The 20,279-nt window shown below is 42.0% G+C and overlaps 1 protein-coding gene and 1 pseudogene across 1 annotated transcript in view; both read right to left on the bottom strand.

Moving 5' to 3' along the window:
• LOC134478261 (translationally-controlled tumor protein-like) lies at positions 1-18,669 on the bottom strand (annotated as a pseudogene).
• Gypc (glycophorin C (Gerbich blood group)) overlaps positions 17,903-20,279 on the bottom strand; it is a 27,540-nt gene continuing 25,163 nt past the window's right edge. Inside the window, exon 3 of the mRNA XM_023561106.2 lies at positions 17,903-19,859. Within this exon, the coding sequence (XP_023416874.1) occupies positions 19,663-19,859 (197 nt within the window). The 3' untranslated portion in view covers positions 17,903-19,662. The remainder of the gene's footprint in view (positions 19,860-20,279) is intronic.

Raw genomic sequence — 20,279 nt, forward strand, 5'->3', positions numbered from 1 at the left:
CCTCTCTTTTTTACAACAAAATTTACACATTTTGGATTTTATTACTCCTTAGTTCTTATTACTTTTTTTGGGGGGGGAGAGAATAAAGTCAAATATGGCAAAACAAAGCTGTCAGTCAAAACCAAGGATAGACATAGCACATGATGTAGAACAGAGTACAAGGTTATTAACAATGGTTATCAACGTTGTCTCTTGTTTCCTTAAAAAGATTTGTCTATCTCATTAGATATTATAAAGTTGGACAAAACAGTAGAGAACAAGACCAATAAAACTTAGGCATTGTAAACATTATAGGACTTCCAAAGGAGACAATAGTCAAACCAGAATGGGCATCTTAGTGAATCTTATTGCCTTCAAAGTAGTTGCCTATACCCTCAGACTTGATACTATCACACAGAATGGAACAGAGTCTAATCAGTCAAAACAAGATCGTGGGAGTATTACAGGACTTCAAAACAAGTTAATAGGAAATCGAAAAGAGTTGCTATTATATATCCTAATTTTTTAAATTTTTCCCTTAATTAAAATAAACATAAGAAATAACTAAATATTTTTTTTAAAGAATAGTAGTTACCATAGTGTCTGTCTTTTTCCTTGAAATATTTGGATAAAACTTCATATACTATAGCTTCAAATATTTCCATATCAAGAAGCCCAGAATAAAGCCTTTCTAATTAATAAGTGAAAATTTTATAAGGCTTCAAGGCCACATAATGGGGAATCATGATTGCCACATATTTTTATATATTTGAATCATTACTTACATTAGGGAAACTATTCGGTATTCACACATGCGAGATTGATTTATTTCACTTATGAGTATGGTCTCAAGCTGCGCCCATTTATTGATAAATATCTCAATGTGATCCTTCTTTATAGCTGAATAATACTCCATTGTATAGAAATACCACAACTTTTTTATCCATTCCTCAGTTGATGGACACTTGGGTTGTTTCCAAGATCTGGTGATTACAAATTGTGCTGCTATAAACATAGGTGCACATATATCACTGTGGTATGATGCTTTCAGTTCTTCTGGGAATATGCCTAGAAGTGGAATAGCTGGAATAAATGGGATTTCCAGTCCCAACTTTTTGAGAAACCTCCAGACAGACCTCCACAAAGGCTGCACCAGTCTACACTCCCACCAACAGTGCAGGAGAGTTCCTTTTTCCCCACAGCCTCTCCAGCATTTGTTGTGGTTGGTTTTCTTGATCCTGGCCATCCTTTCAGGAGTGAGATGAAACAAGTTTTTAACTTTTTTTTTTTTTTTTGTCTTTTTCGTTTCTTTTTTATCGGTACCAGGGATGGAACTCACGACTGCCTGCTTGCAAGGCAGGCGCTTATGCCGCTGAGCTAAATCCCCAGCCCGATACCAATTCTTTGACAGCTGTTGATATTTTTCTTTGGTCTTACTAGGTAAACAATTTTTGTGACTATTTCATATGTATTTAAAGAATGTATATTTCTCTGCTGCTGGACAGTATGAATATTAGTTGATTATCTAGTTAGCTATCATTACCATCTATCTTTCCCTACACAACTGATCTCCATTACATCAAAATTGTTGAGCTTTTCAAGTCTTTTTGGTCTGTTTCCTTTTTTTCTTTCCAATCTTTTCCATACTTGTATTACTGGATTTCTTCTTTTATTTCATATTTTGGCTTTGATCTATTTTTGAATTTGTACATTTTTCATGTTGTTTTACATGTGTGTTTATTAGAGTCAAATTTTAATTGATATCATTATCATGAGAATACAGGACTCAACATTATTTTAACCCTTATTTCTAAATATGGTGTTGATATTCATATTTAGTTTTACTGTAATGTTTCTAACCCGCATGACATTATTATTCTTGTTGGGTAAAAGCTCTGCATTTGCTTGGCTTTACTTATACTTTTGCTTAACATTTCATCTCACTTCACACACTTTTCCTGAGATTACTTTCTGTTGCCTGCATTATTTTAGAAGTTCCTTCATGATAATTTTTGAAAATGTCTTCTTTTATCATGTTCTTAAAAGCTTGTTTTGATATGTATACAACTCTAATTTGGCAGTTTCCTTTCTTCTTGAAGGTATCATTTCAATTTTGACTGCCTTTGTTGTGGTTGAGAAGTTTTCTATCTAAATGATATTTGGCACGTTGGCACCTAACCTATATTTTCTCCTGTTACCTCTAACATATTCTCATCCCTGCTTAAGAATTTCACTGTGATTTGCCTAGGTGTGAATTCTTTGCATTTATCTTGCTTAGGAATCTGGGATTTCTGTATTCTGAAGACCAATGCTCTTAATGAATTTTGGGAAATTCCCAGGTAACTGTTAGCTATCCTCGTTTCTCTCTTCCTTGTCTAAAATTTCAATTAAATATGTATTAATCCTTTACCCAATCTCCTTACTCAATCTTCCTTACCTAGTCTTAGTTTCATCTTTTATCTTATAACTCCTGCCGACAACTTGTTGTTTCTCTTTGCCTTAGCACAAAAGTTGCTGCCTTCTGGCTTCCTTTGTCACTGGGAAGATGTCATCCACAATGTCATCCGTTAGCCCACTGTCACTCCTCGGGAGGTGATCTCTCCTGCCACTTGCCTTTCTGTGGCCTCACTAGGATGTATCAAACTTTGAATTTACTCTGCTCATCTTCCTCTGAGTTCAGAGGAAAAATCTCACTGAGTGTCCGACTCTGAACCTTTTAGATCTCCTTTTCTGGGTGAAAGATTTCACTTCATATGACCAGACTGGCACCTCTTTGTATCTTTTTCTTTTCTGCTTTCACAGAAATACCTTTCTTGCTTTTGAGGCCTTCTTTCCTGTGTGTTGAGCTTCTTATTACCATATATTTAAAACCCAGGCAATAAACCTAAAAAGGGAATTCGCTTGTGTCATCTAGACTAAAGCCATTACTTCTAAAAGCATATGAATGAACTCACTGAAAAAGAAATTAGGAAAGCAATATCATTTATAATAACATCAAGAAAGATTAAATACATAGGAATTAAGCTAATGAAGGAAGGGAAAGGCCTCTGTAATGTAAACCACAGTACCCTGAAAAAGGTCTTTGAAGAGGACATCAGAACATGGAAAGATATTTCCTGTTCTTGCATGGACAAAATCAATGTTGTCAAAATGGCCAAACTTCCTAACTGATATATGGATTTAATGCAATGTAAGTCAAAATACTTACAGCGTTCCTTACAGTAGTAGAGAAAACAATACTAAAATTTACATGGAACCAGAAGAGACCCAGAGTATCAGAAGGAAACCCAGGCAACAAAAGCAAAGAAGGAGGAATGACAATACCTGACTTTAAGTTTTACTACAAGGCCACAGCAATAAAAACAGCATGATATTAGTACAAAACACATATGATTCAGTGAAACAAAATAGAAGACATAATAACCCCAGGCATATTCATTCACTTGATCTTTGATGAAGGAGTTAAAGACATATGCTAAAAGAAAGATAACCTCTTTAGTAAATGGTTCTGGCAAAACTGGCTATTCATGTGCTAAAGATTGAAGCTAGACTCACATGTCTCATTATGTACTAAAGTAAAGTCAAAATGGACTGAAGATCTAAATATTAAAACAGAAACACTTAACCTACTGGAAGACCAAATAGGTAAAACTCTTGAAGTCATAAGTATAGATAAGGACTTCTGAACAAAACTTCAGTTGCACAAGAAATAACAGCATTTATGGGATTATATCAAACCAAAAAGCTTTAGCACAGCAGAGGAAACAATCAACAGAGTGAAGAGACAACCTAAAGAATGGGGAAAAAAGTTTTGCCAGTTTTACCTTGGACAGAATACTAATATCTATGAAGGATTCAAAAAGTTAGACTTTCACAAAATAAAATAACCAATCAAAAAATTGGCAACTGAAGTAAGTAGATACTTCTCAGAAGAAGAAATATAAATGAACAATAAATATATGAGAAAATGTTCAACTTCACTGGCCATTGCAGAAATGCAAATTAAAACAATACTGAAGTTTCATGTTACTCTAGAAAGAATGGCCTTCATCAATAAATCAGATAATAACAAATGCTGGTGAGACTATAGTGAAAAAGAACCATTCTGGTTACATTCTTGTGGGAATGTAAAATAGTACAAGCATTATGAAAATTAGTATGGAGATTGATCACAAAACTAAAAAGCAGAAATTCCATTTGATCCAGCTAGACCCCTTTTAGTATCTTCCCAAAAGAGCTAAAGACACCACACTATACTGACACATGTATACCAATGTTTATAGCAATATAATTCATTATAGCTAAATCATGGAAGCAGCTTGTGCATCAAAAGATAAACTAGGGTATCTCTACATAATGAAATACTTGTAGGTTATAAAGAAGAATAAATTTAAGACATTTGCAGGAAAGTAGATACATCTTTAAAACATAAGTAGGTCAGACACACAAGCTTAAATACTGTATGGCTTCTCTTACACAAGAAATCCAAAAATACGAATGGAACAAAGATCAAAATAAACGAGTGATGAATGGAAACAGGCAGATAGTTTTTTTTTTTTTTTTTTTTTTTTGCAAATTCGAAAGAGACCAAGAGACAGGGGTGGGAAGGGGACATAAAAGAAAGAAAAGATTTAAGGTGTACCATGTGCGTGTACCAACTACTCTCAATGAATGAAATTACACATTGCAAATATGACCTAAGAAAATAATGAAAATGGGGGGAACAAAATGTAGAGATGGAAGGATTGATGGGGGGGAGGGGAAAAACCAGACTAAGATAAGTATATGCCCCTACCCACTAAGATGAATGTAAACATCATGCATTGCAAACGTGCACTAATAAAAAAATACAAAGTGTATCCAAATGGTGTAAAAAATGAGTAACCTGTCCATGCTTACTTGATCTTTGGTCAAGACTTTGCTTCCTCACTGGAGGTTCCCACATTGTAACTGCTCATATGTTGGAGGGTGTTGACACACAAGGTGATACAAGGGCCTTACCCAGGTAAGGAAGGCACCTGGGAAACTGTGTGCATTTTCCTCACTTCCCTTTCCAAGACAGTGAATGTGTTCCTCTCAACTGCTGATTTTAAAAAGTGGTGGGAGTTTCTATCATTTTGGCCTTGGTGAGTGAAGACTCAGTTTAGTCCATCTCTCATTGACACTTAAAGTGATATTTCTAAATCATGCCCCTCCCAGCTCAGAATCCTCCAAGGAATTCTACTGATTACAAAGCAAAACTCCTTCATGGATGGTTTGGTGATTTGCTCACTGTGTGGACATGCCAGAGAGCATCCCTGCAAACCTAGATGGACTAGGTCCGTCACTTACAGAAGTGCGTTGAGCAGACCAGGAGGTGCACTGAACCCAAGATAGGTGAGGTTTAACATTTTGCTATAAGAAGCAGTGCTGTCTAAAATAATAATTAAAAGTATAGTATAGTAAATACATAAACATAGTCACTTATTACTATTGGCAAATATTATGTACTGCACATAAAGGTATGTGTCACATCTTTTTTTTTTTTAGTTTAAATGCACTTTATTTTTAAACAACCCACATGACATAGGCTTTTTCTCTAAAAAACAATATCTCCACTCCAAATAAATCATGGTCAAAATAAAGGAAGAGCACAAGATGACATCAGTCGTATTTGTTTAAAATCCTGGTGTTGTGTGGATGACAAGCAGCAGTTATGACAAGTGACAGATCCAAGGTAACCACTAGATCCATTTTTCCGTTTCTATATCCACCCTTAAAATTATAAAGGAAGTCATACCATCTTCCCGGTAGTCCAGGAGAGCAGCCATGCCATCGGGATTCATGTTTGCAACAATAAAGAACTGAGACTCTCTGAAATTAGCAAGGATATGCTTGATTTGTTCTGCAACCCATCATAAACCGTTTCACTCTTTCAGGTCTTTGTTCTTCAAGTTTGCCTCTGATTGATTTCATATGGTTGATGTACTTCCTATAGGTCTCTTTTCTGAAACTGATTTCCTGCAAGTGATGGTTCACGACAGTATCAACACCTATGACTGCTGTGCTTTGGGTGCCTTCTGCCTCTGGGCCTTCAGCAGAGGTGGCATTTCCACCCATGAGCGAGTCATCAATGTCACCCTCTGTTTACTGACCATCTTGCTCTCCACCTCTAGGTGTAGCCCATCCGTGATCTCCAGGATCTTGTAAATGTCAGAGAACATCCCATCATGACTGATGAGGTCCCGGTAGGTAATCATAGTGGCAGCTGATGGGAGACTGCAGCTGTGCTAGCTGAGCAGGAGCTGGGAGCTCAGAGGGAGCTCGGAGCAGCTAGAGCAGTGCTTGGGGGTAGAGGGGAGCAGGCGGAAAAGCGGTGCCATACATTTTTATGACAGGCAGCAGCAGTTTTCATGACAGCACCATCACCACATGTATGAGCAATGCTTTGCATTGAGCCAGATGATGGCCGTGACCTCCCTCACTAGCTCATTGTGACCTGCGGATTTCTGGCTTATACATGGCTCCTCACTGACTGAAATGGCATTGTGCGGTGTGTGACCTTAGGGACCTGATAGCTTGACCTCCAGGCTATCTGTGAGCATCTTCCTGTTTACATCTCCAGGCTCACCTCCTGCCACCTTCCCTGCCCCCTCAAACGTACACCAACTACCCTCAGAACTTTGGCGATGTCATTATCCATATCAATTGGATCACCTTCTTCCTGAAACACCCTGTCACTGAAATAGTCTATGACTCTATAATTCCTATTTATTCTTTCAGACCAATAGAGTTCTTCTTCTAAGCAGTTTTGTTGACTGACTGGTCTCTCCCTATCCTGGCATTTTTTGGGCCTTGTATGGAAGTATTCTGTGGTTCCTTCTATCCCTGCACTTAACATTGACATTTTTGGATGGCTGTCTGTTCCTCCTGTGGCCTCCTTGACCACTTGAGGCCATCATCCCTCTCTACAGACCCAGGGCCAGGCACATACTCAGAGGTCTGGGAGGAAGCTTGGGAGGAAGCTGGTGTGCAAGTTCTCTCCACTTTCATGGCTGCACACGCCATTCTCTGACGTGACTGGTGCACAGGTTCCCAGCTCAATGCAGGACAGCAGTGTCCCTCAGGGCCTTTTCATCCTTTTCCTGGAAATTGTATCTGCATCCTGAAAGGACAGCTCCTCCTCTCTTTCCCATCCCTGGCTATAGCCCTGGTGCAGCAGGAAATCCCAAAGGTACAGATTCCTTGTCAGGTGTCTGAGAATCGGTCTGCCTTTGCCTCTGGGTGTTTGCCTTGGAAAGCTGTGCCTCCACTGGAAAAAAGCCAGCTTTGTGCTTAGATCTGTTGGCTTGGATGGGTCAAGGTTGCAGAGGAACCGATATACCTCAGGGTCCTCTCAGAGGCTGTCTGGGCCCAGCAAACCCTGAAGTTAAACTGATCTCAGTAACCAAGAAACTCAGCATAACTGTGTCACTTCAGAACTGCAATTTCTTAAAAAAAAAAAAAAGTGATGTCTTAACTGATGATGCCTGGGTTCAAATCTTGGTACCTTATGCTGTACAATCTGGATAAGCTTCCAAAGTTTCTCTGTCTCTGTTTCCTATCTGTAAAACAGGAACTAAATAATACCACTGCATTAGTTAGAGTTCTCCAGAGAAACAGAATAAAGAATAAATTTGAGGTATCTGTGGGAAAATAGGTGCATCTTTAAAATGTAATGTAACGTGAAATAAATCAGATATACAAGCTTAAATGCCTGTATGATTTCTTTCCTATGAGAAATCCAAAGTACCAATAAAGATCGAAATGAAAGTGTACATACTTGAGCAGTTTGCCATACTAATCAATGTCTGGAAGCTGATGTCTGCCACTTTGAGCATCTGTTGTAATTGCAGAAGCAAAGGTAATTTGTGTTAATCATATGATGTTTCAATAAATTTAGTATTAAAATATTTATACAAGGTTTTCTTTTCCTAATGTATATACTTTTTGGCAGAATCTATCTATCTATCTATCTATCTATCTATCTATCCATCTATCTATCTACTAGTATGATTCAAACATATAAGAAAAAGAAAAAGGGTAAAAGCTTTTGTTAATAAGGAGGGGGAAAGGGTTGAAGGGATGGGAGAGGAATGGGAAAAATGAATCAAGATACATCACGTACAGGTACAAATTCTCTATGATGAATGTGATCATTATGTAAACCTAAAATGTGCCAGTAAACTTAATTAATTAAAATACTATTATAGTGAATTGTTAATTAATCTCCCTCAAACTCCTCCTCCTCTCTTCACACTGACAGCATTGTTGCTGCTACTTTCTATAGCGGTTCTGGAAGTCTCCTTCAGCGAGCATGTTTAATTGCACCGTCACAGATATCCCTGTGTCCTGAACTGAGTCACAGTGTTTACCTTCCACGGTGATTTTGACTTTAGGGAGGAGCCAGAATTTATACAGCACCAGACCTGGTGAATAAGACAACTGAAGACACATTGTGAGGTTTTTACAAGTCTGCCTTTCCACTGGATGGCAATTGGCAGCAGCATTCACTGTATTTTTGTTCACATCTCATAAATGCTCTCATGAAAGCTGTCTTCAAGAACTGCGTCAGAAAGTGATAAGAACAGTGGAGTAAGTGTGTTTGATGCAAGGGGAGTGCGGAATGTTTTGAGTGAAAGTAAAGGCAACATGCTTTTTTTTGAGACAAGGTCTTGCTACATAGTCCAGCCTGGCCTTGAACTCAGGGCAGTTCATCTGCCTCAGCCTCCCAAGTGCTGGAATTACAAGGGCGATATGTCTTTATTGCAATAAATTTTCAAAAGTTTAATATTCATCATACATGTTATCATATGTCACACATGGATTTATTAGATTTTCTCTCATGATCCCAGAGTCTAAAACTTTCCATGATGACTCTCTGCAGGCTGGTAGCATGGTTCAGTGCAAGAGGTTAGAGGATCAGAACCAGGGAGGTACAGGATGTAGCCCTACACTGAGACTGATGCCCTGTGGACTTTTGGATAGCTGCTGGTACACGTTCCAGAGTCCAAGGGCTGAATTACCTATAGTCCTATGTGCATGGGCCACAGCAGCAAAGTATGTGCCCACTCCAGCAGAACGAGGAAGTGAAGGGTGACTTCCCTGTTTATGTTCCAAGGGGGATTAGCTCATTGGATGGCACTGTCTCTATGCAGGACAAGTCTTCCCTATGTAGTTCTCTGACCCCCATGCCGATCTTCTCTGAAAATACACTCACAGACACACTCAAAAGTATGCTTTGCCTATTCTCTAGCATCTCTCAATTCAGTTGAGTTGACACCTAAAATGATTATCACAAACGTCAACCTCAGATGATTGTTGTAAGGATTAAATGAATTAATACAGTAGACCATAGTTGGTACATAGTAAGTACTCCATACATTAAAAGTCATAACTTGCCTCTAATAAATTGGATAATGTCAGACAAGCCTTTGATCCCTTCCCCTACCTTCCTACCTGTCCAGTGAAAGAGCCAGGCTGTACAACATCTTCCATGCCTTTCATCAACCGAGATCTCTGGTCTCACACACCTCGCCACCCACCTTACCTAGCTTTTCCAACATTGATGATCTTTCTACCAGGCAATATGACTTGGCACAAGTTTGAAACCACTCTTTGAATAACCCTGATTGCAATTTTCCATAATCGTGATGATCAGTTCTTTCTATTTGATTCTAAGGACAAGTGCCACGACAGTGGGTTGTAAAACACACTGCCCTTTGTAACAGTGTCAATTCCAGGCTAGACTGTTCTAATTCTGACATTCTTTTTCTGATTATATACTTTGGGAGATGATTTGGGAAGTGCTCGATAGGAAGGAAATACCAGAAAACAATGATTTGTAACCAGGTACTGTGCGCTAAGGAACCTTGGCTTGAGGAGGGAAGGCCTTCTGCACAGTAAATGGAGCACAGATGGCCTGGTGTGCAGGGTTTCATGAGAATGAGGACCACATACAGGAGGCCACTTTAATAGGAAGCAGGCAGTAGTGTGAGCGAACTCAGTGCATCAGTCAGGGTTCACTAGAGGAACAGATTTAATATAAGAGCATATACGATATAAAAAGGATTTACACATTAGGCTTTCAGAGTCCATCTGTAGAGTCAGGTAGCAGAACACAAAGGGCTGTCTGAGAGCTGGGGCGCAGGCAACCCACTGGAAGGTCAAAGGCCTGGAGAGGAAGCATGTGTCAGAAAGCCGAAGGTCTGCTCTGGAAGGTCTGAAGAGCCTGTGCTAGAAGCCTGCAGATCCTGGAGATAAATGTCCAAAGGCGATGACACAGACTGGGGCTACTCTGAAGGGGTGAAAGGGCAGATGTGCCCCTTCTTTCCCTGTTTATTCCCTCCCAGCTACAAGCCTATTTGTTGGTGCCACCCACATCTGGGGTGGGTTTTCCTCCTTCAGTGTGCAGCCTACATGTCAGTCATCCATGGATGCACCCAGAACTGCTCTCCCAACCCCCTGGGTGAGTCTTAATCCTTTCAAGTTGACACTGTAGTTAACTGCCACAATTACAGAGGGGTCTGATCCTGGAGGGCAAATATAAGAGGTGTACACTGAAGTTCCAGTTTCAGCCTCTGAATGGGATAGAGCCTCAGAACAGCTTCCTTAGCACCCACAGAAACCCATCCTAGTGGTCTTGGCACCAGGAGTCGTTACTGCTGATGTGCGGGTGGACTTCTCTAAACTTCCCTATGATTGTTTTTTTTTTTTTTTTTTTTTTTTTTTTTAGCACACTTGACTTTACACTGATTCCTATATATTTTAACATTTTCGCTTATATCACATGCATTTCCCAAACTTATTAAAATTCTTTGCAACATCATTTGCTTGCTGCACAGTATCTGACTACAAGCTTGTATTATAATTCTCTTAATATTTCCTTAATGATGAGCACTTAAACAGTTCTATATTTTGCCTGCTATAAAGAGAGCCATTATAAGACTGTTTAAATGAAAATCTTGGCCTGTATTTCAGGAGATTTTCTCAGGATAGCTTTAGATGTAGAATTTCTGAATCAAAGAACGTGAATATTTACAAGATTGTCGGCGCACTGCCAAATGCTCAACCTGTTCTTACCAGCCCCGGTGATCCCATTAGACACTTCGTGTCTTTAGTTAAGTTTCTTTTACATGATCACTGCCTTAAGTAGTGTATTAAAATGTGATATAGGCACACAGACGTAACACCATACATATATGCATACATGTATAGTTACATGTACACGTATATATGTACCCATACACATATATCTGTATATTTTAATTAATAATGCAACCACACATTGTTTTCCTGTTAAAATAATTTTTTCAAAGGCAAGTGATTCATAGTGGTTGGAATAAACAAGTTAGAGGACTTCCTTCTAACTCCCGAAGGGGCAGCTGCACTTAGCTGCCAAGAATTCTAAAGCAGTTCAGTTGTTTCAATCTACAGCCAAGTTCTTTTGTAAATCAAACATGTTTCGGAGGGGAAAACTCTCCTTATAAACAATAAAAAACATGTTTCTGATTGTATGTTTCAACAGAGTATTGAAAGAAATGGAAAATATTCATGGTAGAGGGCTGTGTTTACTTCTTAGCACCTTTATATTTCACGGCTTTGGCTTATTCTATCTGTTCCATGATGCAGGATTTATCTCACCCTGTTTACTCCTGAGGATCCACATCTCCAAGAGGACAGCCACGTGACTCTGCTCTATGTCATCGTTCTGGAACCAGCTTGTCTTCTTCAACCGCTGACAAGCAGCTGCCACACACCAAGAAGCTCATTGTAGTTGTCAGCTCCACATCTGTGCCCACTTATTGCACAGGTGCCAGGTGTTGCTGAGCTGCAGCTAGGTACAGGTGCAGGCATTGCCCAGGTGCTCAGTGTTGCATAGGTGCTTAGCAGTGTGCAATTGCCAGGCATCTGTTCTGCATGGGTCAGGCTGTCATTCTGGCAAGAGAAAGTTTTCAACTGAGCCCTGGGAAAGCAGTATTAGTGCAAGCCATCTGTTCCACTGTGTTCACCTCTCTTTACAGCATGCAGCCACACCTCAGCGCCCCCTTCCCCTCCACCACCCCCAGGTCCTCTACTGTAAGCCAGTCTGGATGGAGATGGGACATGTGGGACCTCAGTGTTCCCTGCTTCCCCTCTGCTTGAGGTGTACATATGGCAGAGACCTTTGTGATACTCCCCCTAAAGCAGAGAACTTGAATAGTGGAATTTTTGACTGACAAAGGGTTCAGAGCTGGGTACTGTGGTCTTCCCTTGGCATCTCAGGTGCCATACGGAGCAGACTTAATGAGTAGCCTTTCTGAATTCTCTGTTTTCATTTCCCTTCTGGGATTCTATTCAGGTATCCTCTATCCCAGAGGTGATGTGGATGCATCTATGGTATTGAATAACCTGGTTCATCCCATAAAGTTCTTAAAGTTCTTAGTTTCAGAGGCTGAGAAGCAGTCTTTATCTCCTAAGCCCACGAATTGATCTTGATCTTTAGCTTGAAGGGTTGCAGTGTTTTGTAGACATGATTCTCCATTAGCCAATACAAGTCAGCTGGTTCACAATGGTGAATTACCTCCATCTGAGGGGTCTCTTATAAACTGTCTTCCCCTATTCATAATTTCTAAGCTTTCTTTCTAGAACACATATTCTACAGTAATATATCTTCAGCATTGGCTACCAAAGTGATTTTCACATCTGACTTTACCAGTGCCTCTTATCTCTCTACAAACTCCTCTAAGGGCTCTCACCACCTATGAGTCAGTATCCAAACTGCATAATATGGAACCCAGGCCCCTCTTGACACGGTTCTTGGCATCCATCCATCCATCCATTCTGGCCTGAAACTTTAGTCTCGCTTCTTTCTCTGAATTTGACATCCCTTCACTCTTTTAGCTTGGATTTCTTCCTCCAAGAATCCTTCATTGGATTTAGATCATGAGGTCCAATGGATTAGATCATGGGCCTTCAATGGGCCCCTGGCTGACTGGAGCCATTTTTGCACATGTCCTTTGGTAGGGAGCATTCTCCAGGGTGGGGTAAGGCTGTGCTCAGTCTTATGTCACTGGCATTGTGCTTACCAAGTGATGTAGCCTCAGACAATCTTTGTTGGTAGACTGCATGAAGGAAAGAATGGAGGGATTTGCTGCCTGGGTGCTCACTATCCTCTGGTTATAACATACCCACTGTCACTGAAGAAGACAATGCCCAGTGCACAACAGCTGTGAGTGAAACTTTCTTTCTCTGGAGTCAGGGGCAGCCTGACTCAGGGTGTCTCAGAAGGCCTGGAGTATGCTTGAGATCTAAGAGGGCTGAATACACCCCTCAACACTTTTTGACTTGAAAAGAAAAAGTTCAGCTATTGGAAACATAAAAGTTGGCTAGTGCGTTTGGCTGGAAGTTGAAAAGTGAGAGGTCTGAGTATATTAAGTTGAGGTCTTCACTGGCAAGAGAGACCCCATGATCTCAGGCAATCTTGGCTGAAGAAGGCTCCACCCAACCTCATTGCCAGGCTCCAGACTTAGGAAGCTAAGACTTTCCTGCAGCTGCAGCTTGCACAAATTCCTGTGATTGGAGACCAATCCAAACAACCAAACTTGCAGCTATATGCTAATGAAGGGATGGGAAAAATTTCCTAATTTAAAAATCCCCTTATGTGACCCAAAAGGCTAACATTTCTGATTTTCTGATAAGAAGGTTGGAATACTTCCCAGGTCTATGAACTTAGTTATTCGGCACATTGCTGGGGCTTAATGTAATGCTCATTTGTTCCAGTAGTATTAGGTGCTCACATGCTGACATGTGTCTTCTCTGTGGAGATGATTTTTCATGGCCGCTCCTATTTTTCACATCTGGTAAGTGAGGTGGGCATGGCCCATTGTTATGACCTATCTTTCCTGTGAAATATTTGCATATGTGCATATGAGGCAGTCTAGGAAGGCAGAGGTAGTGTATTCCGCCTAGAGCAAAAGCTGGGCATGCTGGGCATTTAAAGGAATTCTGGTATTTTTTTGTTCGTGGTTTTCTTCTGGAACTTAATCTACCATTAGGGCGAGCTTCTCTGAGGTGATTTATATCATCCTGTAGGACCTGGGAGCCAGGTGATTTGATACACGTATATTGAGGTTCACATACCTCCATCTCACCTCTTTGGTCAGTACAGGCCCACTTGCTCACTTGGAAACAAAACATAATCTCAGTCCCTCTGGAGTTATAGGCAAACTTATCTCTTTATTTAAATAAATATTCTGGTGTACTAAAATTCAAACATTTTGATTGTCATGTTGGTGATGAGAAGAGTGTGGCAAAATTAAGTCAGGTGTTTAAGCCGCTGAGCTAAATCCCCAGCCCCTCTGTGGCAAAATTAAGTAACTTTTCCTAGGTCACAAGCTAGCTAGCACCTGAGGTGAGATTTTTTTTGTCTGATTCTGATTCCAGAACCATGTCCTTTCCATTAACACCATGTTGATGTGTCATGTTCCAAATATTAAAATGCCTGTAGTTCTGTTCCTGGCACTGGGCCTGTGAAAATCCTGCTAGCCTGAAGTCATCGTGTTACTATGATGATAAAAATGTTCAGGAAAAAAAAAAAAAAAAAAAAAAAACAAGCAGGATAAACAAGATAAAATCATCAGAAGTTCCTTCCATTAAAAAATGACAAAACAGTTCTTCTCTAGTATTTACATAATGCTTGGCTCAAAGCCCTGACCTGCTGTCCTTTCTTTTGGAGAACAGATGAGATGCATTTCTCAGCAGGCAGGATGGATGGAGTCATGTGAAATCCAAGCTAAACAGCGGGGTAGCAGGAGCAGGTAAGCTCTAGTGGAGGTGGTGGAGGTAGGAGGGGATGGTCTCCAGCTCTGGGGCCAGAGTTGAAATCTTGATCAGCCTTTGGAAATTCCAAAATTTTCTAAAATTCCATGGCAAATTTTCATCTTGTATCTTGGTTAATTTTTTAAAATCTTTGTTAATTTGATCACTGTCTTGTCCTAATGACAGAGACTGACTTGATTCTTCAGGGGTCCCAATTGCCCATCTGACTAATCCCAGTTTCTTGGTGTGGGTCCTGGCATTCTTTATGGTCTGTTTTCCAGACAGCCCAAGCCCTCCCTTCCTCTCTGAAGACTTTCCTGTCCACCTCATTCCCCAGGTAGCACTGCTGTCTCCCTTTACAACCTACAGATTTGTCTGTATCATTTTACTTCCAGTGTTTTCAACTCTTCACAACTGTATAAATTTGCATTTTTGTCTTCTCCACCAAACACTGATCCCCTTAAAGCAGAAACCACTATCGCCTGCTATGCAAATCTCACACTCACATGAGCACTTGGTAAATGTTTGTGCACACAAACACACATACCATGAGCACACATAAATATCACTAAATAAGTCTCTGACTTATGGTAATTTGACTCAGGAGTCTTTGATTCTACAAAGTTGGGGAATGACATCTATACCATTATTCTGATTTTTATTTTTACCACCAGATTCAATGAATGAGATGAAATACTTAGTATGTTATTATAAATTAGGTTTGTGTTATATAATTTTGCTCAATTATACAGGGTAGAACAAATATTCTGAGAAACTTTAAGTGGGATTGAATGGTCTTAGACCATTTTCTTTGTGGCTGAGATGAAATACCTGATACCCACAAGTTAAAGGAGTTCATTGTGGCTCACCATTTGTAGAGGTTTTAGTCCATGGTCAAATGGTTTTCAGGCAGGGTGGCATGATGAAGGGGACAGCAGTTGGGAAGTGGGTTACCTTCATTCTGCTTCCCCTTTCCATTCCATCCGTGCTATGAGTCTATTGGCTGGGGCCTCCCCACACTCAGGGTGGGGCTTCCCTCTTCAGTAAATCCATCTTCTGTCCCCATAACTATGCTAAACCAATCAGTGGAATCCTACAGTATCACACACCCAAGGTCTAGCACCCCTGTGATATAAACACTTCCCAAAGCCCCACCATCGAGGGCATGAGGCTTTGGGGGGACATCTATTTAGGCCACAACACTAGGCTAAGTTATGTTTGGTAAGTTAGGTACATTGAAATTTAGAGCTTATGATATCTTCAGTTCGTGGTGTGCTTACAGGGATGTGATATAGAGGAGCGGTCAGAAGCATCTATACTCTGACTCTGAGGATGACCACTTTCAGATGTATAGATTATCCTGGAAGGGTTGGTACAGGTACTTTGCCATGAAGTCACCTAGAGAAACATTTTCTGTTTGACAGGAACAGCCTGGACAGCCGGCCTCTCATGACTTGTAATGTGGATGAGGAGAGACTGGCCTTAAGCATTTGCTGACTTGACCTTTCTGCTATCCTGCTAAGGCCGGCAACCCATTTGCTCCCACCGTGCAGAGTGGTCTCTCATACCAGGCCAGCGTTTAGCAGGGAAGGGGTGGGAAGCACAGGAGCCCAGACTACATGGGGCCAGTCTGCTGGATGGCCCAAGCCTGGCCTGGGTGTTCACCCCACTATTCATCAGCCACTCCTGCATTCGGGAGTCCTGGTTCTCCTGTTCTGCTCCCCAGAAGTTCCTGCTTAAGGGAGAAGGGCAGGCAGGTCTGATTTGAGCACTCCATCTTCCACTAGTGGTGGTGTGACTTCCAGGACCCCTCAGCCTTCATGAAACTTAGTTTCTACTGACCTAGGGAACAGATGAGGTTATCAGGCTGCTTGACTTAAGTGAGGGTCATAGGAGGCTCGTGTGTGAAGAAGCCAGGATTTATTCAGTGTGCCGAGTGCCCTTCTCTCTTCTCCCAGACTCTCTTATCCTCTCTCTCTGCTTTTTCATGTACTAGTTCCCTTTCCTCCTTAACAGTTTTTGGAAGCATCAATGTGTGTATCTGTGCATATTTACCCTGACTGACATTTGTTGCACACATACTGCATAATGACTCAAGGTGCAGTGCTAGACAAGGGATCCAAGATAAAGAATGCTGCTTCCTAAACAGGAGGGACATTATTTGCATGTGTGTGTGTGCGTGTGTGTGTGTGTGTGTGTGTGTGTGTGTGTGTACACATGTGCACCATGCCATTAGGTCATTGTACCCTTTTATGTGGCCATCTGACCTATAACTTCTCCTGGCATCTGGCATGGGCCACTTTAGATGACCTATCCCTCCAGCTTGTGTCACTGCTACTGCTGAGCCTGACCCTGGCTGGGGCCGGTTCTCCACAGGTTAGGGAGCAGGCTGTTTCCATAGCCTTCCCAGGACTCAGGGCAGGCAAAGGGAATGAGGATGAGAGGAAATGAGGAAGGTAAGGCAGGAAGACAGGGAGCTGGCTTGTGGGCCAGTCTCAGGCAGCACAGAGGGAGATGGGGACGTGGCCAGCATCCTGTTCCAGGTGGACATCAGCCCTCAGGGAGGTGAGGGGCTCAGAGACTACTGTGTTCTTGGAACCTTTTCCAAACACAGGTGAGTCAATGTGAGATGGCACCGATTCAATCTCAAGGACAAGGCTGGTGCCTCTCAAAATCCAGAAGTGACATCACAACAGGAAGCGATGTTAGAAGTCACTTTGCTTTTCCCAAATGTGTTCCAAGGAATGCTGCAGGCTGTCACAGGCACTTTGTAAGGCAATGAGGTCTCTGGGAAAGCAGCTTTGGAGGCTGCTGCATTGTTTTGCTCCTTCCTTTCGGAGCCGAATTTTACATTGTACTAGTGACAGTACCTAGAAGTTCTGTGCTGGTTTAACTATGTCATTTTTTAAACTTACCTGCACACAGAACACCCTTTTCTTCACGCTATTCCATAATTATATTACCGGGCTGGCGTTCTGAAGATCTGAGATGCAGTGGTATGCAGTCGTGCCCCGTTGCCTGCAGTTTTACTTTCTAGAGTTTTAGCTACCCATGGCCAGCTGCGGTCTGAGACTATTAGGTGGAAAATTCAAAAATAAACAATTCATTATTTTAAAGTAACTTTTATTACAGTTTATACTTGTACTACTTTACTATTAGTTATTATTGTTAATCTTTTACTGTTTAATACATAAATTAAAATTTAGGTATATAAAATGAAACAAAAAACTTCTCATATGTAAAGTTTGGTATTATCTTTGGTTTCAGGCACCCACTAGGGATCTCAGAACAAATAGCCCTCAGAGAAGGGGTGACTACTGCTGCCCAGTCTTTTACTGCATAAATGAGGAAGGGAGGGTCAGGAGTGATCTGGGCTCGGGTGGAGAATGGCCTTGCATCTGACCACGCTCTTGCCATTATCAGCCCCTCTGAGCTCTCTCTGCTTCTCCCCCAAGATCTCTCCAGGACTTCTAGCTCCTTTTCCTGGGGACCATCTCCAGCTGCATCTGGATCCTAATTAACTTTTTAGGGAAAACAAGAGGCTGACTTTTGCTGACTCTTAGGTGGGGATGGTGCAGCCTCAATAAGCAGAGGGTCTCTAAGCAAACCTGGTGCTCCCAGGTGGTTTTTAATCTCTGGGTCATCTTTAATCAGCTGCTGATCTCTGAGTGTTGAGCTGTTGGGAATCTTCCAAAAACTCACCTGAGAGGAGATGGTTAATGAGTTCATTTTCTCTCTCTCTGTTATTCATCTTAAGTGACAGTTATTCCTAATTAGGCACTTAGAAGTGATTCAATGAGGAAATTTCATCAACCAATACATGCACACCATTCGGTGTGTGACACTGGATACAGAGAACGCTCAGTACCTGACATGTCTATTTACTCCTGCCCTCAATGCTGTGAGTTAGGTACCACAGAGGTACCATTCTTGGCATCATTTCCTCTTGAGAGACGAGCACATTGGGGCCAGAGAGGTCAAGCAAGTTGCTTCAGGTCCCAAGAGCAGCAAAGTTGATCCAGAATCTAAACCCAGGGACTGCGGCTCTGCAGCCCATGTTCAGAGCCCTGGGGGTCACTGTCACTGTGACTATGGATGTATAGGGTACACACGTAATTGTTTAACTGGTCCATTTTTTCTGATACTACGAATTAGGAAATCCAACACTTCAACTGGTGCCTTGATCCCTGGGACAATCTATTTCCAGAGGAACACTTTATCCTCCCATTAGCTTCATGCAGCTGGAACCCTCAGGTAAAGGGACCAGTCACTTGTTCTTGTTTGCTTGCCAGAACTAGACAGTCCCAGCTCCATGCACAGAAATCCTGTCAGAGAAAACAAAATCACAGCAGGGCAAAAAGCAAGCACGGTTTCCCAGGTAATTGCAGTTGGACTCTGAATGCTTGGTTACATTTCATATTTATTTCCAATCATTTTTGAGCAGGATTAATGGGAAACAAAGGTACCTTTTAGCTCAGGCACCTGCTGTTCCCCCAAATGTCAAGGACTGACATTTGATGCAATTATCCTGAGTCAGTCCGTCGACATCATGCTTCCTTGCATCACCACCCAACTCACACCTGTGAGATGGCATCCAACAGCACTCAGGGAGACCTGGAGATCTGAACTTTCTTCCTGGCAGAACAAAGGCTTGCCTCCTGGGGTGGCCAATGCATCCCTGGAGAGGTGTCTCACAGCTTGGGCATCATACCCCCCACCCCCGCAGGCACCCACTGTTCTCAGGTGCAAATCTCAGGAAGAGGCTGTGCCCTTGAGGTCTGCCTGGTGGTGCCAGTAATGGTGGGAGGCGTGTTTCCCGTTCTGCACTTAGAGGAAGTCTATGGGGGAGGTGAGGTCTGTCTTCCCTCAGATAAAATATTCCTTTTTGTTGGTGTCACCAGCATCCTGGAGGGCAGGGTCACTCTGCAAGGCCACATCGGCGCTCTCAGCGAACTCCGTGCCCTTAGCCTCGTTGGTGTGATAGGTGCCCTTGTGCCGGAACAGGTATCGGAGCATGACGAGGAGAAGGCAGAGCAGGACGAGGGTCACAGCGGTGATCACAGCTGTGGGAAGGAAGACATTCGGGGTCAGTCTGGGGCAGGTTCCTTGGGGTTTCAGGACCCACAGGAGCCGTGTCAACAAGACAGTCACGCTGCTGCCATGGCATCAACCCCAGCCTGGCAATCTGCTTCCCATCTTGTGCTTCTCCCTCCTAGTCATCTCAGAGCATCTATTTTCTCCTCTTCCCTCCCTTCCTCCTGCTTTTTCCCCTACCTGCCTCTATCTGCGCACTGCTGGGCACAACCATAGCCCAGGACTGGTCACCACTTGGAGGCACTCGTTCTACTGAGGAAGAGCCTTGTGGGATGTGCCATTGGCCGGTGAAGATACGTGGCTTGGCATGAACTGAGCAGTTTGGGGGATGCTGAACTTTAATTTCTTCAGATGATCTCACCTGGGGGTTTTCTGGGACATACGTTTTG

This window comes from Cavia porcellus, unplaced genomic scaffold (assembly GCF_034190915.1).
Source record: "Cavia porcellus strain 051 isolate PalLab524CR breed Dunkin Hartley unplaced genomic scaffold, mCavPor4.1 scaffold_12, whole genome shotgun sequence".
Taxonomy (NCBI): Eukaryota; Metazoa; Chordata; class Mammalia; order Rodentia; family Caviidae; genus Cavia; species Cavia porcellus.